The following is an 18,771-nucleotide window of genomic DNA, read 5'->3' as shown; positions in this document are numbered from 1 at the left end:
GCGTTGGGAACAGGCTGTGCAGGCTGGGAGAGGAGGAATGCCAATGAAGGAGGGCTCGGGAATGCTGCTGGCTTAGGGTGCACTCTGCCTGCCTGCTCCCAGTTTCTCCAGTAGTGACAGCACAAAGGGGAATGGTTTCAAACCGACAGAGAGTAGGGTTGGGTTAGATATTAGGAAAAAAATTCAAGTGTCACCAAGCCAGTGGCACTAACAGCATTGCTGTCCTACCCGGGTTTGCCTTGTGGGCTAAATCTTTAACCAGATCAAGGGTTTAACTTTATCAGTAGCTAGAAAAACGTGGCACCACTTCCCTGGGGCAAAGTATCTCGAGCGCTGCAGAAATTGCTTTTCCTGGGTCTCACTCAGCAGCTCCTTTTGTTTGGGGACCCGTGGGACAGGGAGCAGGGAGCACCCTGTGCCCCGTGCAACACCTGGGCTCCCAGCTGCAAAAACATCCTCAAAATCCTCTAAAATCACGATTTTCACAGCCAGGGGAGCTGGCACTTCCTCTGGCAGGGTGTGTACCTGGTCATGGGTTGCCCTCCTGCTGGGCAGTGCAGGAGGGATGCCACCACCGGAGCAGAGGCTCCTGTGTCCCCTCAGGGAAGCCCCCCAAAATCCCCCTGCCAGCTCCACCAGCTTCCCAGCCCTGCAAAACCTCGCACATCCCCTGCCCAGAGAGGGATGATTGATTATTGTTATTAGAGGTGGAGAACAGTTTCTGTGCACAGCCAGGTGGCTCAGGAGGAATTCGTCACCCAGCGGCGAGGGGGGCCGGACTGTCCCTCTGTCCCTGCCGAGGTGGGGGCTCTCTGCAGCCTCAGGAGGGTCCGAGGCAGCTCCGGGCACGGCCGGATGAAGCCCTCTCCTATCTGATGGGCAAGGGCAAGGCTTTGGCAGCGGCACAGCCGCAGGGCAGGGCTCTGACCTGAGCTGATCCCTGCACTCCCGGGGCATGAGGAGGCGGGACGGCAGCCCCAGCCGGGGCAGGGACCCATCTCCACGGCAGAGATCCATCCTCATGACAGGGATCCATCCCCACGGCAGGGATCCACCCCATCCCCACGGCAGGGATTCACCCCATCCCCACGGCAGGGACCCATCCCGGTGCTGCCCCCGCAGCAGTTAGTGCTGTCACACAGCCTGGGCACAGCGGAGGGGCTGAGAGGCACGGAGGGGACTCTGGGGACCCCCGGCACTGAGGGGACTTTGGGGACCCCCAGCACTGAGGGGACTTTGGGGACTCTGGGGCGCTGCGGGCTGTGCCAGGCAGGGCTGCAGCCCGGGGCTCAGCTGGCACAGCGGGACACGGCGGCAGCCGGTGCGGGCGGCGAGGGGGGGCTCTAATGACGGTCCAGCTCAGCAAAGGTAGCAGAGCATGAAAGCAATTTCACACTTTATTAGACAATTCAGGTGCCAGCTGCACCAGCCTGGAGCGAGCGCTGCTGCTCACACCTCCCCTCCTGCTCCGCACCCCGGGTTCGCTCTCGGTGGGGCTCAGCCCTTCCTCGGGCACACGAGGGGCCAGCGAGGGTGGCCGGGGGCTCGGGCTGCTCCTCGTGGGTCACCTTGCTCGCGCAGGTGGCAGGGGACATTGCAGCTCTGCTCGGAGCCAGCTCAGCCTGGCAGCGCGGGCAGCTCCGTGCCTAAAGCCTCTCGGGCTGGCAATGCCCTTGAGCCCAGCGCAGCCACCCTGCTCCTCCTGGCTCCCTTCTCCGCCCTTTATTCCCTCCGCCCTTTCTGCACCCCGTGGCGAGCGGATGGGGATCCTGCGCTTGGGGCTTGCGTGGCAGCTCCTTGTTCCCACACCTCCCTGCCCGCGGGGTGCCCGATGGGCACACGGACACCTGGGCACCGAGCCATCCTCCTGCCATGCCGGATCTCACCTGGGCTGTGTCCCGGGGAGCAGCAGCCGGTCAGAGCCGAGCCGGAGCTGCCCCGTCCCGCTCCCGGCACGCGGCCGGGCTGGCACCCGCGCCTTGGGGACACAGCCGTGCTGTCACACCCGCGGGTGGACACCGTCCAAATGCCGGCACGTCCAGGATATGAATCAGCCCGGACAGGAGCGCAGCAGCCGCTCCGGGACAAGCGGAGCTCTCCGGCAGCCAGGCAGCGGCGGTGCCAAATTCCGTGCGGGCTGGCGGGCAGGGCGCTGTCACCTCCAGAGCAGCCCCGGGCACGGCAAACCCCTGGCCTGGCATTCATGTCCCTGTTTGCACGGCTCTGCTGCCCTGGTGCCAAGCCATGGCACTGTGGCACCGGGCCAGGGCCGTGCCTAACCTTGACCCGGAGTCCTGGCAGCAGCCGGCCCTGCCCCGCTGTCCCCCCGTGCCCCCAGGCACAGGCACGTTCCACCGGGCCAGCCAGAGCATTCCTCCCGGGAGAGCCTGTCCTTGACAGGCTATTTAAAGGCACACTTGTGCCCTTTCTCCCCCATCGTGTTTAGGCTGGAAGAGCCCTGTGCCCTCCCGTGACTCCAAGAGGCACTTCCAGGCTCAGGGCAGCAGCAGCAGCAGTGCCCTGGTTTGGGTGGATTCATGGAGAAGGGAGGGATGGGCACCCATGTCCTGCAGTCGTGGACACAGACCCCTGGGAAAGGTGCCCTGGCCATCGAGGCTGGCAGCAGGACTGGGGGGAACTGCAGAGCCCAGCCACATGAACTCATTTCTTTCTTCCTGCTGGATGTCCAGTCAAGTCCTGACCACTCCAAATCTCCTTCCAGTGGGAAGTTCATGGCCCAGGATTCAGAGATCTCAGCACTCCTTGTGCCACCATCACCTCCAACCCTCTGAAGGGTCTCAGGCTGTGGCCAGCCTCACCTGGCACAGGACTGATTGCTTGTGCACCCCACTGAGCTGGCAGGAAGGTGGCTTGGGAGAGAAACCCGACCTGATGGGATTTGATTAGGGATGGAAAAACCCAGAGGAGCCATCTGCAGGGAGCTGGAGAGGTGAGCCCTGTGGCTGCAGGGCCTGGGCTGGGTGGGCAAGCACAGACACTCAGCTCCTGCTCCATGACCCTCATCCCCCAGCCTGCTCATTTTCCTTCCTCAGGAACCCATCAGTCTTTCCCCAGGCTGGGAGCATCCTCAGGACGTGTTCCCAGCTCTGGCACTGCTGTCCCCTCACAGGTTTTGTGCAGCTGAGCATTTCCTCGGGGCTCTCAATGCCACCTGGGCACAGCTGGCTGCCCCCCAGCCCCCACAGGTACAAACACAAAGGAAGGTGACCCCCACCCGACCCCAGCCCCACATATGGGACACATGGGACCCATCCCCACCTGCCTGGCACCTGCTCAGGGTTGGGTGAGGACGTGCCAGCCCTGCCCCGCTGCCCAGAGCACTGGGGAGCCCGCGGGGAGCCCGTGGGTGGCCCCGGGCAGGGCAGGGCAGGGCAGGGCAGGGCAGGGCAGGGCAGGGGCCCGGCGTGCCAGCGCTCGCCAGCCCGCACGGGCACTTTGATGCGGGCAGGCAGGAGCCCAGGGCAGCCGGGGCGACGCCAGCCCGGAGCTGCACGGAGGGTGAGGGACGGGCAGCGAGCCGTGCCAGCCCCGAGGGGCTCCTGAAGGCCCCTCTGGCACCATATCAGCGTCTCCTAACAATGCAGCCACGGGGAAACTGAGGCAGGGAGCTGGGATACCTCGGGAACGGTGTGGGAGGCTGTCCCCATTCTCAGACCCAGCCTTAGGTCAGGACCGACACGGATTGATTCTCCCAAAAATCTCTTCCATGCGACCCGTGTCAACCCGGTGGGGATCTGTGCGGGTCGCAGGGGCACGAGGGGGGCCGAGGGTCCTGGAAGTGGCGATGTCTGTCCCCCTGAGCGATGTGGAATCCCCCGAGTGTCCCCGCACTCCCCGCACTCCCGCACCAGCGCTCCCAGTACGAGCCCAGCGGGCACTGGGAGCTGGTGCGGGGCTCCCTCTGGCGGCCGCAGCGCAGCGCTGCCACAGGTGCGCACTGCCCAAATTCTCAGGGACTCGGTGCCCGGGTCGCCAAATTCTCAGGTGCCCAGGTAGCCAAATTCTCAGGTACCCAGGAGCCCAGTTTCTACAGTACTAAGGTGCCCAGTGCCCAGGTGCTCAGGTAGCCAAATTCTCAAGTGCCCAGGTGCTCAGTGCCCAACTGCCTAGAGTGCCCAGGGGTTCAGGTATTCAGGCACCCAGGTAGCCAAATTCTCATGTGCCCAGGAGCCCAGTTTTTCAGGTACTTAGGTGCCCAGGTAGCCAAATTCTCAGTACTCAGGTGCCCAGTGCCCAGGTGCTCAGTGCCCAGGTGTCCAAGTGCCCCATGCCTGGCTGAGGACCCTTCTGCATTGCTGCACCTCTGCTCCAACCAGACACTGCCTCATCACCCTCGGGACACATTTGTCACTCGCAGGGATTTCAGCAAATCCCTGGATAACTGCAGCCACCTGCCCTGACTCCCTGGTGCTGCTTTGCTTTGTGCCAACACACCCACAGCACTTGGCACCCTCACACCTCCCACCCAGGAGCCTCCCATCACCTTCCCAGCTGGGGGCTGCCTCCCTCCAGCATCTCCTGTGAGGTGTCCTTGGGTGCCAAGCTGGCTGCTCCCATCCTGTGCCCCTGCTGTGGGCTGGCCACGCTCACACGGGCAAGCTCCAGCCCGTGGGCTCCTGCACGGGGACAGTCACCAGGTAGCTGGAGGGCACGTAGCCCCTCTGGCCATTCACCTCCACCAGGCTCCACTCTGTGCTCCCCTTCTTGTCGTGGGGCTCCAGCAGCAGCACGGGCTGCCCTGCCTGCAGGGTCACCTCCTGCGGGCTCCTGGCTGTGAAGGAGAAGCCAGCCACCACCTGTGGAAGGCAGGGAAGGAAAGGGGGAGGAAACCTTTGCTGGAGCTGGCAGCCAGTGGGGGAAGGATGTGGCAGGATAAGCAATTCCATGAGGGCAGCACAGCAGTGCCAGGGGTGGAGGGATTGAGGACCCACCAAGGACAATTCTCTTGCCTTGTCCACCCTGGTCCCAGCAAGGAGACACCTGGAAAAGCAGATGCACCATCCCACCCACACAAGGAACTAGCAGGGAGCTGGTGGGGCTCCTAGAAATGATCCTGGGGGTGTCCCCCACTCTCACCTGGAATGTTGGGGTGAAGGTGGCCACCTGTGGCCTGGGAGCTTCAGGGGGTGCATAGGAATGTCTCCTCCTCTCTGTGCCACTGTCCAGGGACAGCAGCTCCATCCCAGGCTGCTGGGCTTGTACTGGGCTGTAGGGTCTGAGTTTTGCAGCAGGAACAAACCCTCGGGGCCCTGCAGGACATGGACACACACAGGTCATGGGATCCTGCTGCCTGGCACAGGCAGGACTGCCTGGAGGAAACAGGAATGACATTTTGGCTATTGCTTGGCATGGCACAGCAGTCCTGCTCAAACTAGGGGATATCCAGGAGAAATCCCTGTCAAAAGAAGAGTTCCTGTCTGGTGCATGGATTCTCCTTCCCCCCATAACACTTCAGGAGTGCTCCCCTGGGGAACCAGCCAGAACACCTGAACCTTACAACTGATGGCAGAGCTGAGGTGACCTTGGGCTGAGAACATCCTGGAAAGGAGCACCCAGGACACCACAGCCTGCTCCATCCAGGAGAAGGAAATGATTCAGGTGAGGAGAGGCTGCCCACAGTGCTCAAAGTACCTCCAGCATCCACCAGCCACCTGCTCGTGTTCCCCTTGGTGTCAGAGCTCTGCAGCAGAGCCACGATCTGTCCCCTCAGCAAGGTCAGGTCCAAGTCTCTGCTGCCACTGATGTTGCTGGTCACTTGGTAAAGCTTGTCTGGGCCGTGCTTGCTCACAAGGGAAAGGACCTTCCTCTCCTCAGCAGGGGTCAGAGGCTGGTGGGGAGCACAAGACACAGGAGCATTCACTGAGACCCTGAATGCCTCCAGCACCTGCTCTCCTTTCTGCAGGATCACATCCCAGGGCCAGGGTAAGAGGATAAACTCCTGGACACTCCCTGCTCCACCCCTAGGTTTGCAGATGAGTGTCCAGAGCCAGCAGAGCTGAGCTGGTTCATCCCTGAGCTGCTCTCAGGGGCTTGGGGGAAATACTGTGGGACACCCTGAGTCACATTTTGAGCCAGCCTCCCCACCAAGGGGATTTTCTGCACTGGGAATCCACAGTCCCAGTGGATAAATCCACAGTCCATCTCTCTCTATCCAGCTGGCTCAGGTTGTGCCCTGCCCAGCCCTACCTGTGTGCCAGGGCTTGGTGTGACAGTCTCAAAGGCCTGGCAGAAGGCACGGAGCTGAGCCCCCGACTGCTGCAGGGTGTCTTCCACCACCTTCCAGAAACTGGGCAGGGGCATGTGGCCATGGGGCAGCTGTGGAGACAGACTGGGATCAGGGACAGAGCTCTGGGTATGGGCAGAAGGGAAGCAGCAGGAAGAAAAGTGGGGAGAAAGTAAAAGACCAGACCTGACCAGTAAATTCACCTCACACATGGGATCAAAGGTTTGATCCTTCCTGACTTTGAGCTGCATCTTGTTCTGGTCCTGGCTCAGGCCAGGGCTCTGCTCCACCCCAGGGCTTTTGACAGCCCTCACTCTCTGTATTTGCAAACATCAGGCTCAGTCTGAGCAGTGAGTTCTGGGAGACATCTCCCAGGGGATGGGGCTGGGGGAGGCTGTACCCCAGCCCAGGAGCTGCCTTTCTCCTCCCTGCCTTCCTAGCACAGGGCTCTCAGGAGCTCTGAGCTCACTCTGATCTCTCAGACAGCAGTACATCAATAAATCACCAGCAGTGTCCACAAACAGAAAGCAGAGTTGTGCAGAAGAGAAAATCTGGCTTTCCCCAGGCAGGAAGGAAGTGAGATCCTTCCAAAACCTCAATGCCCTCATGCCTCAGAGACCTCCCACACCTGAAGAAGGCAGCTCTGGCTCAGCCTGAGGGGTCCCACTCACCTGCTCCAGCTCCTTTTCTGCCTGCTGCAGGACCTGGGCAGCCAAGTCCAGCTGCAGGGCGCTGAAGGAGCGCAGGATCTGCCCCAGGAGCTGCAGGGCCACCTGGTTGAAGCAGGGCAGCTCGGCCAGCAGCAGCTCATTGATGGCCAGGTAGGTGTTCATGGCTGCCTCCTCGTCGTAGCTCACGCTGCCCATCTCGCTCTTCCTCTCCTGGATCTCCTCATAGTCCAGCAGCTTGTCCAGGCGCTTCTTGACCAGCTGCTGGGGCCCCTCCAGCATGTCTGAGAGGCTGCACAGGGGCTGCCACACCAGCCTGTCCACACGCTGCTTCTGGCAGGTGGGAGAACCCCAATTTCCACGTGAGCCCCCAGCCAGGAGCAGCTGCCAGCACTGGGGCAGGGGGGAAGGTTTGGGGATCTGTGGGGTGGGGAGCACCTGGGACATTTTCTCACAGGATGCCAACAATGCAAACCCTTGGGAGGGAGCACAATTCCACACAATTCCAAACTTGTGCTCCATGGAAACAGCTCAGAGCTGAGCCTCTCTCCCCACACCCCTGCCCAGACCCCATTTAAAGGCCCTCTGCCCCTGCCTTGGGGTGCCCTGGTCTCCTCCCCATCCCCTTGGGTGCACATCAGACAGCTCACCCCAGCCCTGGCTGGGCTCAGGAGCTGTGCTGCTGCTGCTGCTGCTGCTGCTGCTGCTGCTGCTGCTGCTGTGTCTGTCCCTGCTCACCCCAGCCCTGGCTGGGCTCAGGAGCTGTGCTGCTGCTGCTGCTGCTGCTGTGTCTGTCCCTGCTCTCCCCAGCCCTGGCTGGGCTCAGGAGCTGTGCTGCTGCTGCTGCTGCTGCTGTGTCTGTCCCTGCCCTCCCTTCCCTGGAGCTGCTCCCTCACTCCGCGTGTCAGGGACTGCAGACGGATCTTGTTACTTGTTCCCGGCTCTGCCGGGCTCTGGGGGACTCTGAGGACACTGGGGAGGCTCAGCCCTGGCTGCCAGCCCTCGCTGTGCCCTGGCAGAAGGTGGCAGAGCTGCAGGAGATGCGCAGGGAAGGAGCACTCACAAACTGTGGGAGCACGGAGCCGTGGAGGAGCTCGGAGAGGCGGCGGTGCTGCCGGGCGGGTCCCTCGTCCATCTGCAGGTCACAGCGGTGCGGGGCGGGCAGCAGGAACGCCTGCAGGGAGGAACCACACTGCTGCAGCTCCTTCCCAATGGTCCTGCGTGGGCAGCCCTTGTCAAGCGTGTCCTGAAAGGGCTTTCCAGCCCGGGAGTTGCTGCTGAACTCTCTGCAGCTTTCCTGATAATGCTGTGTCTGGGGATTGCATGTTATGCCAGCACTCAGACTTTCATTTTCCTCAGATGCCCCAAGGGATTTCCATGAGAAAATCGCAGCAGCTGCTGACCCAGGTGATTTCAGAAGGGCAATTTGTTGTCAGGACTGATCTGGGGACATTTCTGCCTTATACACATTATTAGAGCAAGAATTCCCAGGCTGAACAACACCTGGCCTTTTCAATCTTTTAAGACCTTGAAATAATGATAAGTTTAAGGACAGATTATTCTCAAATGACACCAGCTCAGACAGTGCTGTCAAAGCCTCACCTTTGCTTTAAACCCCCCTGGACCTGAGCAATCCTTGGATGTTGTGCAACTCCCTGACACAACAGCTGCAAATCCCTGGACATCCCCAACAGCTCCTGGTTTCCACAGGGCTTGAAAGAATTCCACAATCCCAAGGAACAGCCCCTGGCCAGTGGCCAAGGTTTTACCTGTAAATGGTCCAGGTAGGATGCCACGTTCTCCTTCAGCGTGACCACACTGGATGCCACACACTGGAACTTCTCTTCCAGGTCATCATATTCCTTGTCCTCAGTCTGTAAGGAGAGAGGCAGCTTGTCACCAGCATGGGCAGGGCTGGTGGCCATCACTGGGGGCTGGAACAGCAGCCAGGAGCTCATGGGGCTGGGATAGGAAGGGCAGAGGCTGGAGGGCTCCATGAATCTGGAAAGGGGTCAAAACATTGGTGCAGGCAGCTCTTGGTGGGGTTGTGGTGGTGGGGAACACTGTCTTTCCTTTTGCTGGGTGGCCCAAGGATGCTGTAGGTCCTTTGAGAGCTAAAAGGCTGCCCTGCAATGCTCTGGGGTGTGGAGTGAGGTGCATCCCTGCATCCCTGTCCTTGGGATGATGGAGAACCAGGACACAGCATCACCCACCCCACCCTGGGCTCCTCATTCTGCTATGGAGCCACCTCAGGAGCAGCAAAAAGCCCCAGAAAGGAGCCCAGGAGGGGCAGCAGGGGTGAGGGCAGGGGGGAAGGCTGCCCACCTTGGCCACCACGCCAGCCTCGTGCAGCAGGAGGCGGCTGAGGCGCGTGGTTTTCTTGGCAATGGAGTGGGTGTTGAGGCGCGCCAGGCGGTCCCGCAGCGACAGGTGCTCGGCCTTGTTGTATTTGGCTGCTGCCTCGGGTGGCAGGACACAAAACAGGGGAGAAAAGAGCAGAAGAGGAGAGTTGATGGCTGAGCAGGCAAGGAAGGTGAGCAGCACAGGGGCTGAGCAACGGGGTAAGCATGAGCCACATCGAAGAAAGAAAAGATTGTAAAGCCAAAAATCAGGGTGAGCTCCCATCTATGGGGAGCCTGATTTCTCCTATCCCAAGGGCAGGAGTGTTATTCCATATTCCCATTCCCTATTCCCTATTCCCCATTCCCTATTCCCTATTCCCTATTCCCTATTCCCTAGCCCCAGGAATGTGGACAGACTGGTTTTGTCCTCTGTGGAGGCTGGTGAGCTGACAGGAATGGAGTTAGCCACTCTCCCTTGGGCACCCACCTTTCTGATATTAGAGAAGAATATTTCTCCCATAACGCCTCCCTGCTCTATCCCGCTGGCTCTTCCCCCTTTTTCCTCCCCTGCACCCTCAGTGATGCTCTACCCCTCCCCTGAGCTTCCCTATATAAACCCCTCTCCCCCGATCCTGTGATAATTGATAAATGATTCGTGTTAATCATAGAAGTTTTGGAGTTTGTCTAAACCAGAATACTTAAAATAAGAAAAGAACATGGACTTAGATAAAGGGAAATATATGATTAAACCCATTCTGTTTAAATCCCCCTGTTATGAATTTTGTATATTGAATATTGTATACCAGTGTGTAAAATAAAAAAAAAAAAAAAAAAAGAGGAGGGGGGGTTTTCCAGTCTGAAATGTTTTTTTTTTTTGCAGAATCAGATTTCCTGCCTTTGTGTAATCAATCACAAACTATCTGCTAAAGATCAGGCTTCCCACTTCTCCTGGTTTTTATCTACCCAGACCAGATGGTTACATGACCAATTGTCCCAAGAGCTGTCCCACGGAAGTTTGGAAGTTTCTTTGACCACCCCTGCTTACCTTGCAGAATTACTACAACAGAACAATCACAATTATTGATGACTACAAGGACAAGCATCATATAAAAAGGGAGCTGCAAACCAAGTTTAGTGGAAATGTGGAGTGGGCGGTGATCCCTCACGTTTTCCCCAGCGCGCTGCTGGCTCTGTCTATATAAATTAAACCAATGTAAATTTTGCTAAATATCGAGACTTTGTTTCTCATTTATAACACCCCCCTCGAGGAGAAGACGAGTAAAGCCGCTGTTGGAACCCGCACCAGGCTCCTGTCCCTTCTCTTCAGCGTCGCCGACAGGAATCACAAAAGAGCTCAATCGCTTCTCCCGGGAGAGAGGACATTGCCTGTGCCACTAGAACATCTTTTTAAAGATGCCTCTTTGTTTTCTGTTTCGCCTTTTATGCAGGGTGGAGGAATTGAAGAACCGAGAATGGGCAATCAATTAATCCGTCCGAGGTTTAGCCCTTCTCAAAGAGACGTTTATTACCAAGATACCTTTATCTCGGGAGGCTTTAAGTTTTCAAAGAAGCGACTTAAAGAATTTTTTAACCGTGTTTTTAAAAATTTTTCGTTTACTAATGGGGATTCTATTCTTTTAAGTACTTTTTGGGATGACGAGAGGATCGTTGGGTAAGCATTCAGAGGGAAGTCACCCGGGAGGGAGACTGGGAACTGGCAAATAAAATCACAGCTTTTCCACTTATAAATAAGCGAGGGAGTAGGAAGAGAGCCACAGCACACCCACTGTGGGAGTCCCTCCCATCTGGGGAATTTAAGGAATTAGGTAAAATAGTAAAGGAGCAGGGTCGGACATCGGGTTTGGCGGCGCGGCGGGGCCGGTTCCGTGAGCGGCTCAGCATCATCCCGGCGCTGCCACCGTGTCCGTGTCGCACTTGTTGGGCACGGTCGGAGGCGACGGCGTGGGGATGGAGAGCTTTGAGGTGCCGGACTGGGAGCTGCAGAACGAATTAAACCCGCAGCGGCACCGCCAGACCAAGGAAGAGGCGACCTACGGCGTGAGCGCTGAGCGAGGCTCGGATGAGGACTCGGATGAGGATGAGAAGATGGTGAAGCAGGAGGAGATTCTCAAGGAGTTTGTGCCCAAGAAGTTAAAAACAGGTGGAAATTTCAAGCCCAGCAAGAAAGGCTTCGCAGGGGGCTCCAAGTCCTTCGGGGGTTTTGGAAGCTGGGAGAGACACACTAAAGGAATTGGGCTGAAGCTTCTGCAGAAGATGGGATATGTCCCTGGAAGAGGTCTGGGGAAGAATGCTCAAGGAATCATCAATCCCATCGAGGCCAAGCAGAGGAAAGGCAAAGGTGCTGTGGGTGCTTATGGCTCTGAGAGGACCACGTGGTCCTTGCAGGACTTCCCTGGGGTGGACTCCGAAGAGGGAGCTGAGGAGGAACTTCAGGAGCTCAGCCAATGGTGGAAGGTCCCGAATGGAGGCAAGAAAAAGCCCAAGTACAGCTACAAGACAGTGGAAGAGCTGAAAGCCAAGGGCAGGATCAGCAAGCAGCTTGCAGCCCCTCAGAAGGAGCTGTCCCAAGTCAAGGTGATCGACATGACAGGCCGGGAGCAGAAGGTTTATTACAGCTACAGCCAGATCAGCCACAAGCACAACAGCCCAGATGAGAGCCCCCAGCAGCCCCTGGGCAAGGACTCCAGGCCCCAGGGCTTTGCTCTGCCTGAGCTGGAGCACAACCTGCAGCTGCTCATTGACATCACAGAGCAGGAGATCATCCAGAGCAACCAGCAACTGCAGCACGAGAGGGACATGGTGCTCAACCTCAGCCACGAGATCCAGAGGATGGCTGAGCTGCTGTCCCACGAGGAGAAGGCCATCAGCAACCTCAGCAAGGTGCTGGACATGGTGGAGGAGTGTGAGAGGAGGATGCAGCTGGGCTGTGAGAACCCTCTGACCCTGGATGAGTGTGCAAAGGTCTTTGAGACCCTGCAGGACAAGTACTATGAGGAGTACAGGATGTCAGGCAGGGTGGACCTGGCAGTGGCCATAGTTTATCCTCTCATGAAGGAATACTTCAAGAACTGGGATCCTCTCAAGGACTGTACATATGGCACAGAGATCATAGCCAAGTGGAAGAGCCTTCTGGAAAATGACCAGCTGTTATCCCACAGTGGGCAGGACCTGTCAACAGATGCTTTTCCCAGACTGATGTGGGAGATCTGGATGCCAAATGTCAGAAACACCGTGGCACGGTGGCAGCCAAGGAACTGCAGACCCATGGTGGATTTCTTGGACAGCTGGGTGAACATTGCTCCTGTGTGGATACTGGATAACATTCTGGATCAGCTCATCTTCCCCAGGCTGCAGAAGGAGGTGGAGAGCTGGGACCCTCTGATGGACACAGTGCCCATCCACTCGTGGATCCAGCCCTGGCTGCCGCTGATGCAGGCGCGGCTGCAGCCGCTCTACTCGCCCATCAGCAACAAGCTGGCCCATGCCCTGCAGAAGTGGCACCCCAGAGACTCCTCTGCCAAGATCATCCTTCTGCCCTGGAAGGATGTCTTCACTCCTGGCTCCTGGGAGGCCTTTGTGGCCAAGAACATCGTGCCTAAACTCGGAATGTGTCTGAGCGAGCTCGTCATCAATCCCCACCAGCAGCACGTGGATGCCTTTTACTGGGTGATTGACTGGGAGGGGATGATTTCTGTCTCCAGCCTGGTTGGGCTGCTGGAGAAACACTTCTTCCCAAAGTGGCTGCAGGTGCTCTGCTCTTGGCTCAGTAACAGCCCCAACTATGAAGAGATCACCAAGTGGTACCTGGGCTGGAAATCCATGTTCTCAGACCAGCTGCTGGCACATCCCTCCATCACAGAAAAGTTCAATGAAGCCCTTGACACCCTGAACCGGGCTGAGTCCTGCAGCGTGGCTGGGCACATGCAGCAGGGCACTGGGGAGAGCATGGGGTGTCTGACACACACGGAGCAGCACAAGGAATTCCAGCACGAGAACCTGGCACAGCATAGCATCGACCCCCTGAGCTTTAGGGAGCTCATCCAGACCAAGGCCCAGGAGCACAACATCGTCCTCATGCCCATCACTGGCAGGAGACACGAGGGCAAACAGCTCTACACCTTCGGCAGGATCGTCATCTACATCCACAGGGGAGTGGTCTTTGTGCAAGGGGAGAAGACCTGGGTGCCCACCTCACTGCAGAGCCTCATTGACATGGCCAGGTGAGTCACCTGGGTGCCCACCTCACTGCAGAGCCTCATTGACATGGCCAGGTGAATCACCTGGGTGCCACCTCACTGCAGAGCCTATTTAGCCATCAAGTCACAGCAGCAACTCAAAAGCCAAGACAGCACAACACACCAATCAGCTGTCCTGGAACCAAAAGTCCATTCTTCCATTTGCAAAAATGGCCAAATGGGTAAGTGCCTTCCCTCAATCACTACTGCCTCCCTACTTCCCTCCCACTTTCCCCTTTTTCATCCACAAAATAAGTGCTTTCAAAATTTCCCCAAATCCCATTACCCTTTATGTTCCCTCAAATTCCTACTCTCCCCTGCATGGTGTCCCTCCCACAGCCATGCTTCTCCCTACCTTTGCTACCCAGCTGCCAATCTGTTTTCTCAAAGTTCCTTTTTAATACAAAGGGGGGGATGATATGGGGGGGAAAGAAAGAAAAATTTCCCAAGGTAACAACCTTTGTTTCTTATTCCAAATTAATGATTTCTATTATTCTAACTCGTGCAAGCTCAGTCACAGCTAACCACATTGCTAACAGCCACCAGAGTGCCAGTCCATGCTGAAGAATCCCTTTCCTGACTCAGTTTCCTGACAAGCCATGCTGAGAAAACTTCACCTCCCTTCCTACCACCTCCAAGATGCTCCAAAAATCTTAACAGAGATTAGAGACTCAAAAAACCGCTTGCATTTTGAAAATTGTTTTATGAATGCTTCTGATCGCTTTTGTCACTTTGTGTTCTTTAGTTACCTCAACTATTTAATTTTAAAATCCTTCATAGAAATTTTCTTAATTAATTAATGCAGGGGAGTTGCCTGCACAGCCAGGCAGGAGGCTTTGAAGTGCTTTAAGTGGGAATCAGAGCCCAGGGGTTGGTTCACTCACCCACCTCCCGGCGCCGCTTGTACTCGTTGATGTTGGCATTGACCTGGGCCATGGCACGAGCTGCTGCCTGCAGGGCTGAGTGGGCACTGCCACTGCTCGGGGTGTTCTCCAGGATCTTCCCCAGCAGCAGAGGGTATTTGGTGACCCTCTGCACGGGCATCACCAGGAAGAAGCTGAGGTCGGATGCGCCCGTGTGAGGCCTGGTGGAGAGAGGGAGTGCTCAGGGCTCTGCTTTCCTGCTCTCCGTGGCTTCTCTGGGAGTGTTTTTGGGAGAGAGCAGCCCAGATGTTGAGGGGCATTTCTGGTTCACCTCCAGCTGCAGGGGGACTCTGTGCCTGCCAGCCCTGAGGGCAGTGCCAGCCCTGGGTGGGTGTCTTGCCTCCCTGAGCAGCTCAGTGTGTGCCCAGCCCTGGCACACAGGATCAGTGGCAGCAGGGAGGGAGGGGTTGGCAGAGTGTGTCCCTTCCCACCCTCAGGAAAGCATCTTTGCTTTGGGAATCACATCACCTGTGCCCTAAGCAGCAGATCCCAGGAGCTCCTCACTGCCACTCCTGCTTCTCCTGGCTCTGACAGCATTTGTAACCCCCCTGATCATTCAGGTCCCCTCGGGCCAGCCTGTGTCTCTCTGGTCAGTATGAGGAGTATGTGCCCTCCCTGGGGAAGGCAGCAGCTGTGGCTGTCACCCATCCCTTATAAAAGATTATGAACCAAGGGTCCAGGACAGGCTGCCAGGATTACACCAAGAACTGCCACAAAGGTGGTGGCCATATGACACCCAGCCTGGTGACTCAGATCCATGCAGGCAGCTTGTCCAGAGAGGAGCAGGGCAAAGCCAGGATGTGAGGCAGGGCCAGGGAGGTGGTGGCTCAGCAGCAGGGACCCACACAGTGGCATTCAGGGTGTCCAGGATCTCCCCCTGCAGCCGGGGGTCCCTGCGGTAGCTCTCCACCAGCTGCAGGGCGTGGTCATAGCTGGCACAGTAGATCTTGTAGACAGTCTCCATCTCTTCCTTGAACTCCTGGAACAGGGTGCCTGAGGAAGGAGAGTGGGGCTGGAGAGGAAGGTCCTTTCCCACAGGCTCAGAGTTTCTCCCCAGCCTGCTGGAAGGGCAAGGCCAGTGGAGCAATGCCAAGCACGCCAGGACAGGCTCTGCCCCCTGGGGCTGCTGCTGTCCCCATCACTGTCTGCAGGCTGGGCAGGAGCAGGAGGGGCAGGGCAGGGCAGGGCAGGGGGCTGGCACACCCCTGCCCGTGGGTGGGCACTGCACCACTTACTGATGCAGAGCAGCTGCTCCTGGCCCTGGCCAGCTGTGGCCTCCAGACCCTTCAGAAACCGTCTGGAGACATGGAGGATGTCATCAGTGTTAGAGAAGAGTCCTTCCAGGTCAAGCTCAGGCAGCTGAAGGGAACAAAGATGCCCCAGGCTAAGCCAAATTTATCAGAGATGGACCAGGTGTTTTAGTGGCATTCCAAGTGACCTTCTATGTGCCCCAAGGGACTCCCCAGGAGCTGGAGTGATGCTCTGTTTGAGGAGGCTTTGGGAATGCTGAGACCTGTCTGGGCTCCCAGGTAGGACAGGGTTAAAGCCATGGGATGGCTCTGCTGGGTCAGACCCAATGTCCATCCAGCCCAGAGCCTGGCTGGTGATGGGGAGCTCAGGAAGGAGATTTGGGCATCTCAGAGCTCTGGACAGACCCACCCTGCAGAGGGGCAGGGGGAGGGGCCCGGTGTCACCTGCTTCTCCTGGAGGTGTTCCCGGATGTCTGTGACACACAGCTGCAGGTTGTGCACGTAGCTGGCCTCGGTGGTGATGAGCTCCTCCAGGGCCAGGCGCTGGCTCAGCTCCGTCCTGTCACAGGGCACGGCCTCTTCAGCCTCAGCTGCATCCTCAGAGCTGGGCTCTGCACTCGCCATGGCAGCAGCACCTGCAGGGTGCCACACACTGCTGACCCACCCAGCTGCCCACCCTGTGCCTGGGGGACCCACAGCACATCCCCAGGGCCACCCAACCCAGCTGCATTCACAGGCACGCTCCAAAACCATAAATCCACAAAAGCAGCGAGCAGGAGCAGGCTGGCTGCAGACACCCATGTGTGGCAGGCAAGGACTTGCACACACACGTGCCCACGCTCTGGTGACCATGTGTGGGGCTGGGGGGCAGGCAGAGGTGCCAGCAGGGGTCTGGCAGTTGCCCCCCAGCACTGGGGCTGTGAAGGGACCCGTCCCCATGGGCAGGGCAGGGTTTGCCAGCTCCTCTCCAGCTCCTTGCTGCTGGGGCCAGTTGTTCCCTCCCTGCCTTGGCTGTCAGTGCCTGGCACCTTGCCTGGCATTCAAGGGTGCTGTTCAGAGTACAAAGAGTGGTTCTGCAGTGCTGGAACAAGAGATGTTTCTGAGACAGCAAGAGCTGCTTTAAAAGCCACTGGGACGGGGGGAGGAGTGGGCAGAGCTGCTGATGCCTCTGCCAGATGCCCTGGCAGCCCCTGGTATGCAATGCCAGGGCCATGCATGGCACAGCACTCTCCTCTCTCCTCCCTGCTCTGGAAAATCCGAGCTGATTCCTGGTGTTTTCTTCTCAGGAAACTGGCTCTGCTCTTACTGATACCAGGGAGGATGAGCAGCTCGCAGAGCATCACAAACAGTGCTTGGCTCCTGGCAGGAACGCCCTGGGAGACAAAGGTGTGGCACAGCCCACCCTGGCACAGGCACAGCTGGGCTGGATCCAGACCCCGGCAGGGGCAGCAATGCTGCCGGGAGGAGAGCAGCAAAGGCAAGGCAGAGGAGCCTGGCAGGGTAAAAGCCAGATGGCACAAACAGCACACAGACTTTGCCCTGCCCTACCTGCCCTGCCAGTGCCAACTCCACAGCCAGGCTGCCCCAGTCCAGCCCCTCTCCCTGTTCCCACCGGGATAACAAGTGGCTGATGCAGCTGCGGGCCGTGGGCAGGGCCAGTGGCCCCTCCTGGCACACGCCCACTGTTCTGGAGGAGAGCTGGGCTTGGCACAGCAAGCAGAGACCGCATTGGACCTTCGGGGCTGGGTCACCCTGCCAGCTGCCACCCCCTGCCTCCCCTGCCTGTGCCATGGCTTTGGCTGCGGTGGGACAGGGGCGGAGGAGGCTTTTAAACATCCCTCCGAGTGCTTCAGAGGCGTCCAGGCAGAAGGATTCCCATCAAGAACTGCTGGGCAAACCCCGTGTCCCCTGCCTGGGGTGACAGCAAAACCCCAATTCAGGAAGCAGGTGGAAAGCCCCGCTCTGACACCCCCTGAGCACTGGAGGGGTGCCCTGCAGTGTTGGGGTGTCCCCGGTCCCTGCAGCAGCATCCCCGGAGCACAGAGCTGCTCTGGGGGTTTTCCCAGGCCTGGGACCTCAGTGGGACAAGGGAACCGTGCAAAACTAAACCGCAGCATTTCTGGGCAGCGTTGGAGCAGGCAGACAGCGCAGGAGCAGGTTTCGTTTCCCCAGCCCCCCCCGCTCCCAGGCAGCTTCTCGCATTTGAGCTGTCACTGCTGCCTCGGCGGCTGCCAGCATCCCTGCCCGTAACGGGGGGCTCCGGGAATCCCTGTCCCTAATGGGGGGCTCCGGGAATCCCTGTCCGTAACGGGGGGCTCCGGGAATCCCTGTCCCTAAAGGGGGAGCTCTGGACATCCCAGTCCATAACGGGAGGACTCCCAGCATCCGTGTCCCTAAAAGGGGTCTCCGGGAATCCCAGTCCGTAACGCGGAGACCGGCCCGGCCCCCCCGACCCCCGCGCACAGGAACCGCCGGCTCTGCGCCCGCAGCTCCCAGCGCTCCCCAGCAGTGTCACCGCCTCTCTTCAGCCAGCCCAGCCTCGCTGTGTCCCCCCGAACCCCCTGAACCCCCCGAAACCCCCGGGCCCGGCTCTCACCTGCGGAGCGGGCGGCGTTGCGCAGGTCGCGGTGCGCGGCCGCTGCTGCGGGCGGGGACAGCGGGGCGGGCACGGGGGGACACCGAGCACGGGGGGACCCCGAGCAGGGGGTGACCCCGAGCAGGGGTGACCCCGAGCGGTGCCGGCCCGGTGCCGGTGCCGGTGCCGGTCCGGCCCGCGGCAGCCGCAGCTCGGTCTCCGGGAGCGGGGCGGTCCCTGCGCAGCCCGGCGGGCGGGGGAGGCTGGCGGCCGGCCCGGCTGGCACCGAATGGCCCCGAACGCGCCGCCCCCGCCGGCACCGGCACCGGCACCGGCACCGGCACCGGCACCCGGCACCGGCACCCGGCACCCGGCACAGGCACGGGCGTTCTGTCCTTCAGAACAGCCGAGCCCCGGCACCGGCACCGCTCTTCCCGTCCGTCCATCCTCCGGGGCAGCGTGCCGGCAGCACATTGGAGGGGACACTCCGGGAGCAGGGGACACACTGGGACA

General features: G+C 59.0%; 1 protein-coding gene and 1 pseudogene across 3 annotated transcripts; one reads left to right on the top strand and one right to left on the bottom strand.

The window, feature by feature from the left end:
- Nucleotides 1-1,384: 1,384 nt before the first annotated feature.
- Nucleotides 1,385-18,495, bottom strand: ARHGEF37 (Rho guanine nucleotide exchange factor 37). Of its 2 annotated transcripts, XM_079319651.1 has the most exons (13): nt 18,280-18,495; nt 16,128-16,318; nt 15,669-15,792; nt 15,279-15,426; nt 14,395-14,594; nt 9,238-9,368; nt 8,682-8,786; nt 7,976-8,086; nt 6,916-7,245; nt 6,208-6,336; nt 5,653-5,848; nt 5,098-5,270; nt 1,385-4,817 (listed from the first exon to the last, which is right to left on the bottom strand). In XM_079319651.1, exons 2-13 carry the CDS (start codon nt 16,305-16,307, stop codon nt 4,608-4,610), a joined length of 2,037 nt encoding a protein of 678 aa, XP_079175777.1. In that variant the 5' UTR covers nt 16,308-16,318; nt 18,280-18,495; the 3' UTR covers nt 1,385-4,607. The 2 variants fall into 2 exon arrangements, with proteins under 2 accessions (XP_079175777.1, XP_079175778.1); XM_079319652.1 differs by lacking the exons at nt 15,669-15,792; nt 18,280-18,495 and having other exon boundaries at nt 4,314-4,817; nt 16,128-16,260.
- Nucleotides 11,214-13,705, top strand: LOC306808734 (tuftelin-interacting protein 11 pseudogene; annotated as a pseudogene). The gene has a single exon. The product of its transcript is annotated as a tuftelin-interacting protein 11 pseudogene (transcript).
- Nucleotides 18,496-18,771: the final 276 nt, after the last annotated feature.

The sequence above is a fragment of the Erithacus rubecula genome, assembly GCF_903797595.1.
Source record: "Erithacus rubecula genome assembly, chromosome: 16".
Taxonomy (NCBI): Eukaryota; Metazoa; Chordata; class Aves; order Passeriformes; family Muscicapidae; genus Erithacus; species Erithacus rubecula.
This window is presented reverse-complemented; position numbering and strand designations above follow the sequence as displayed.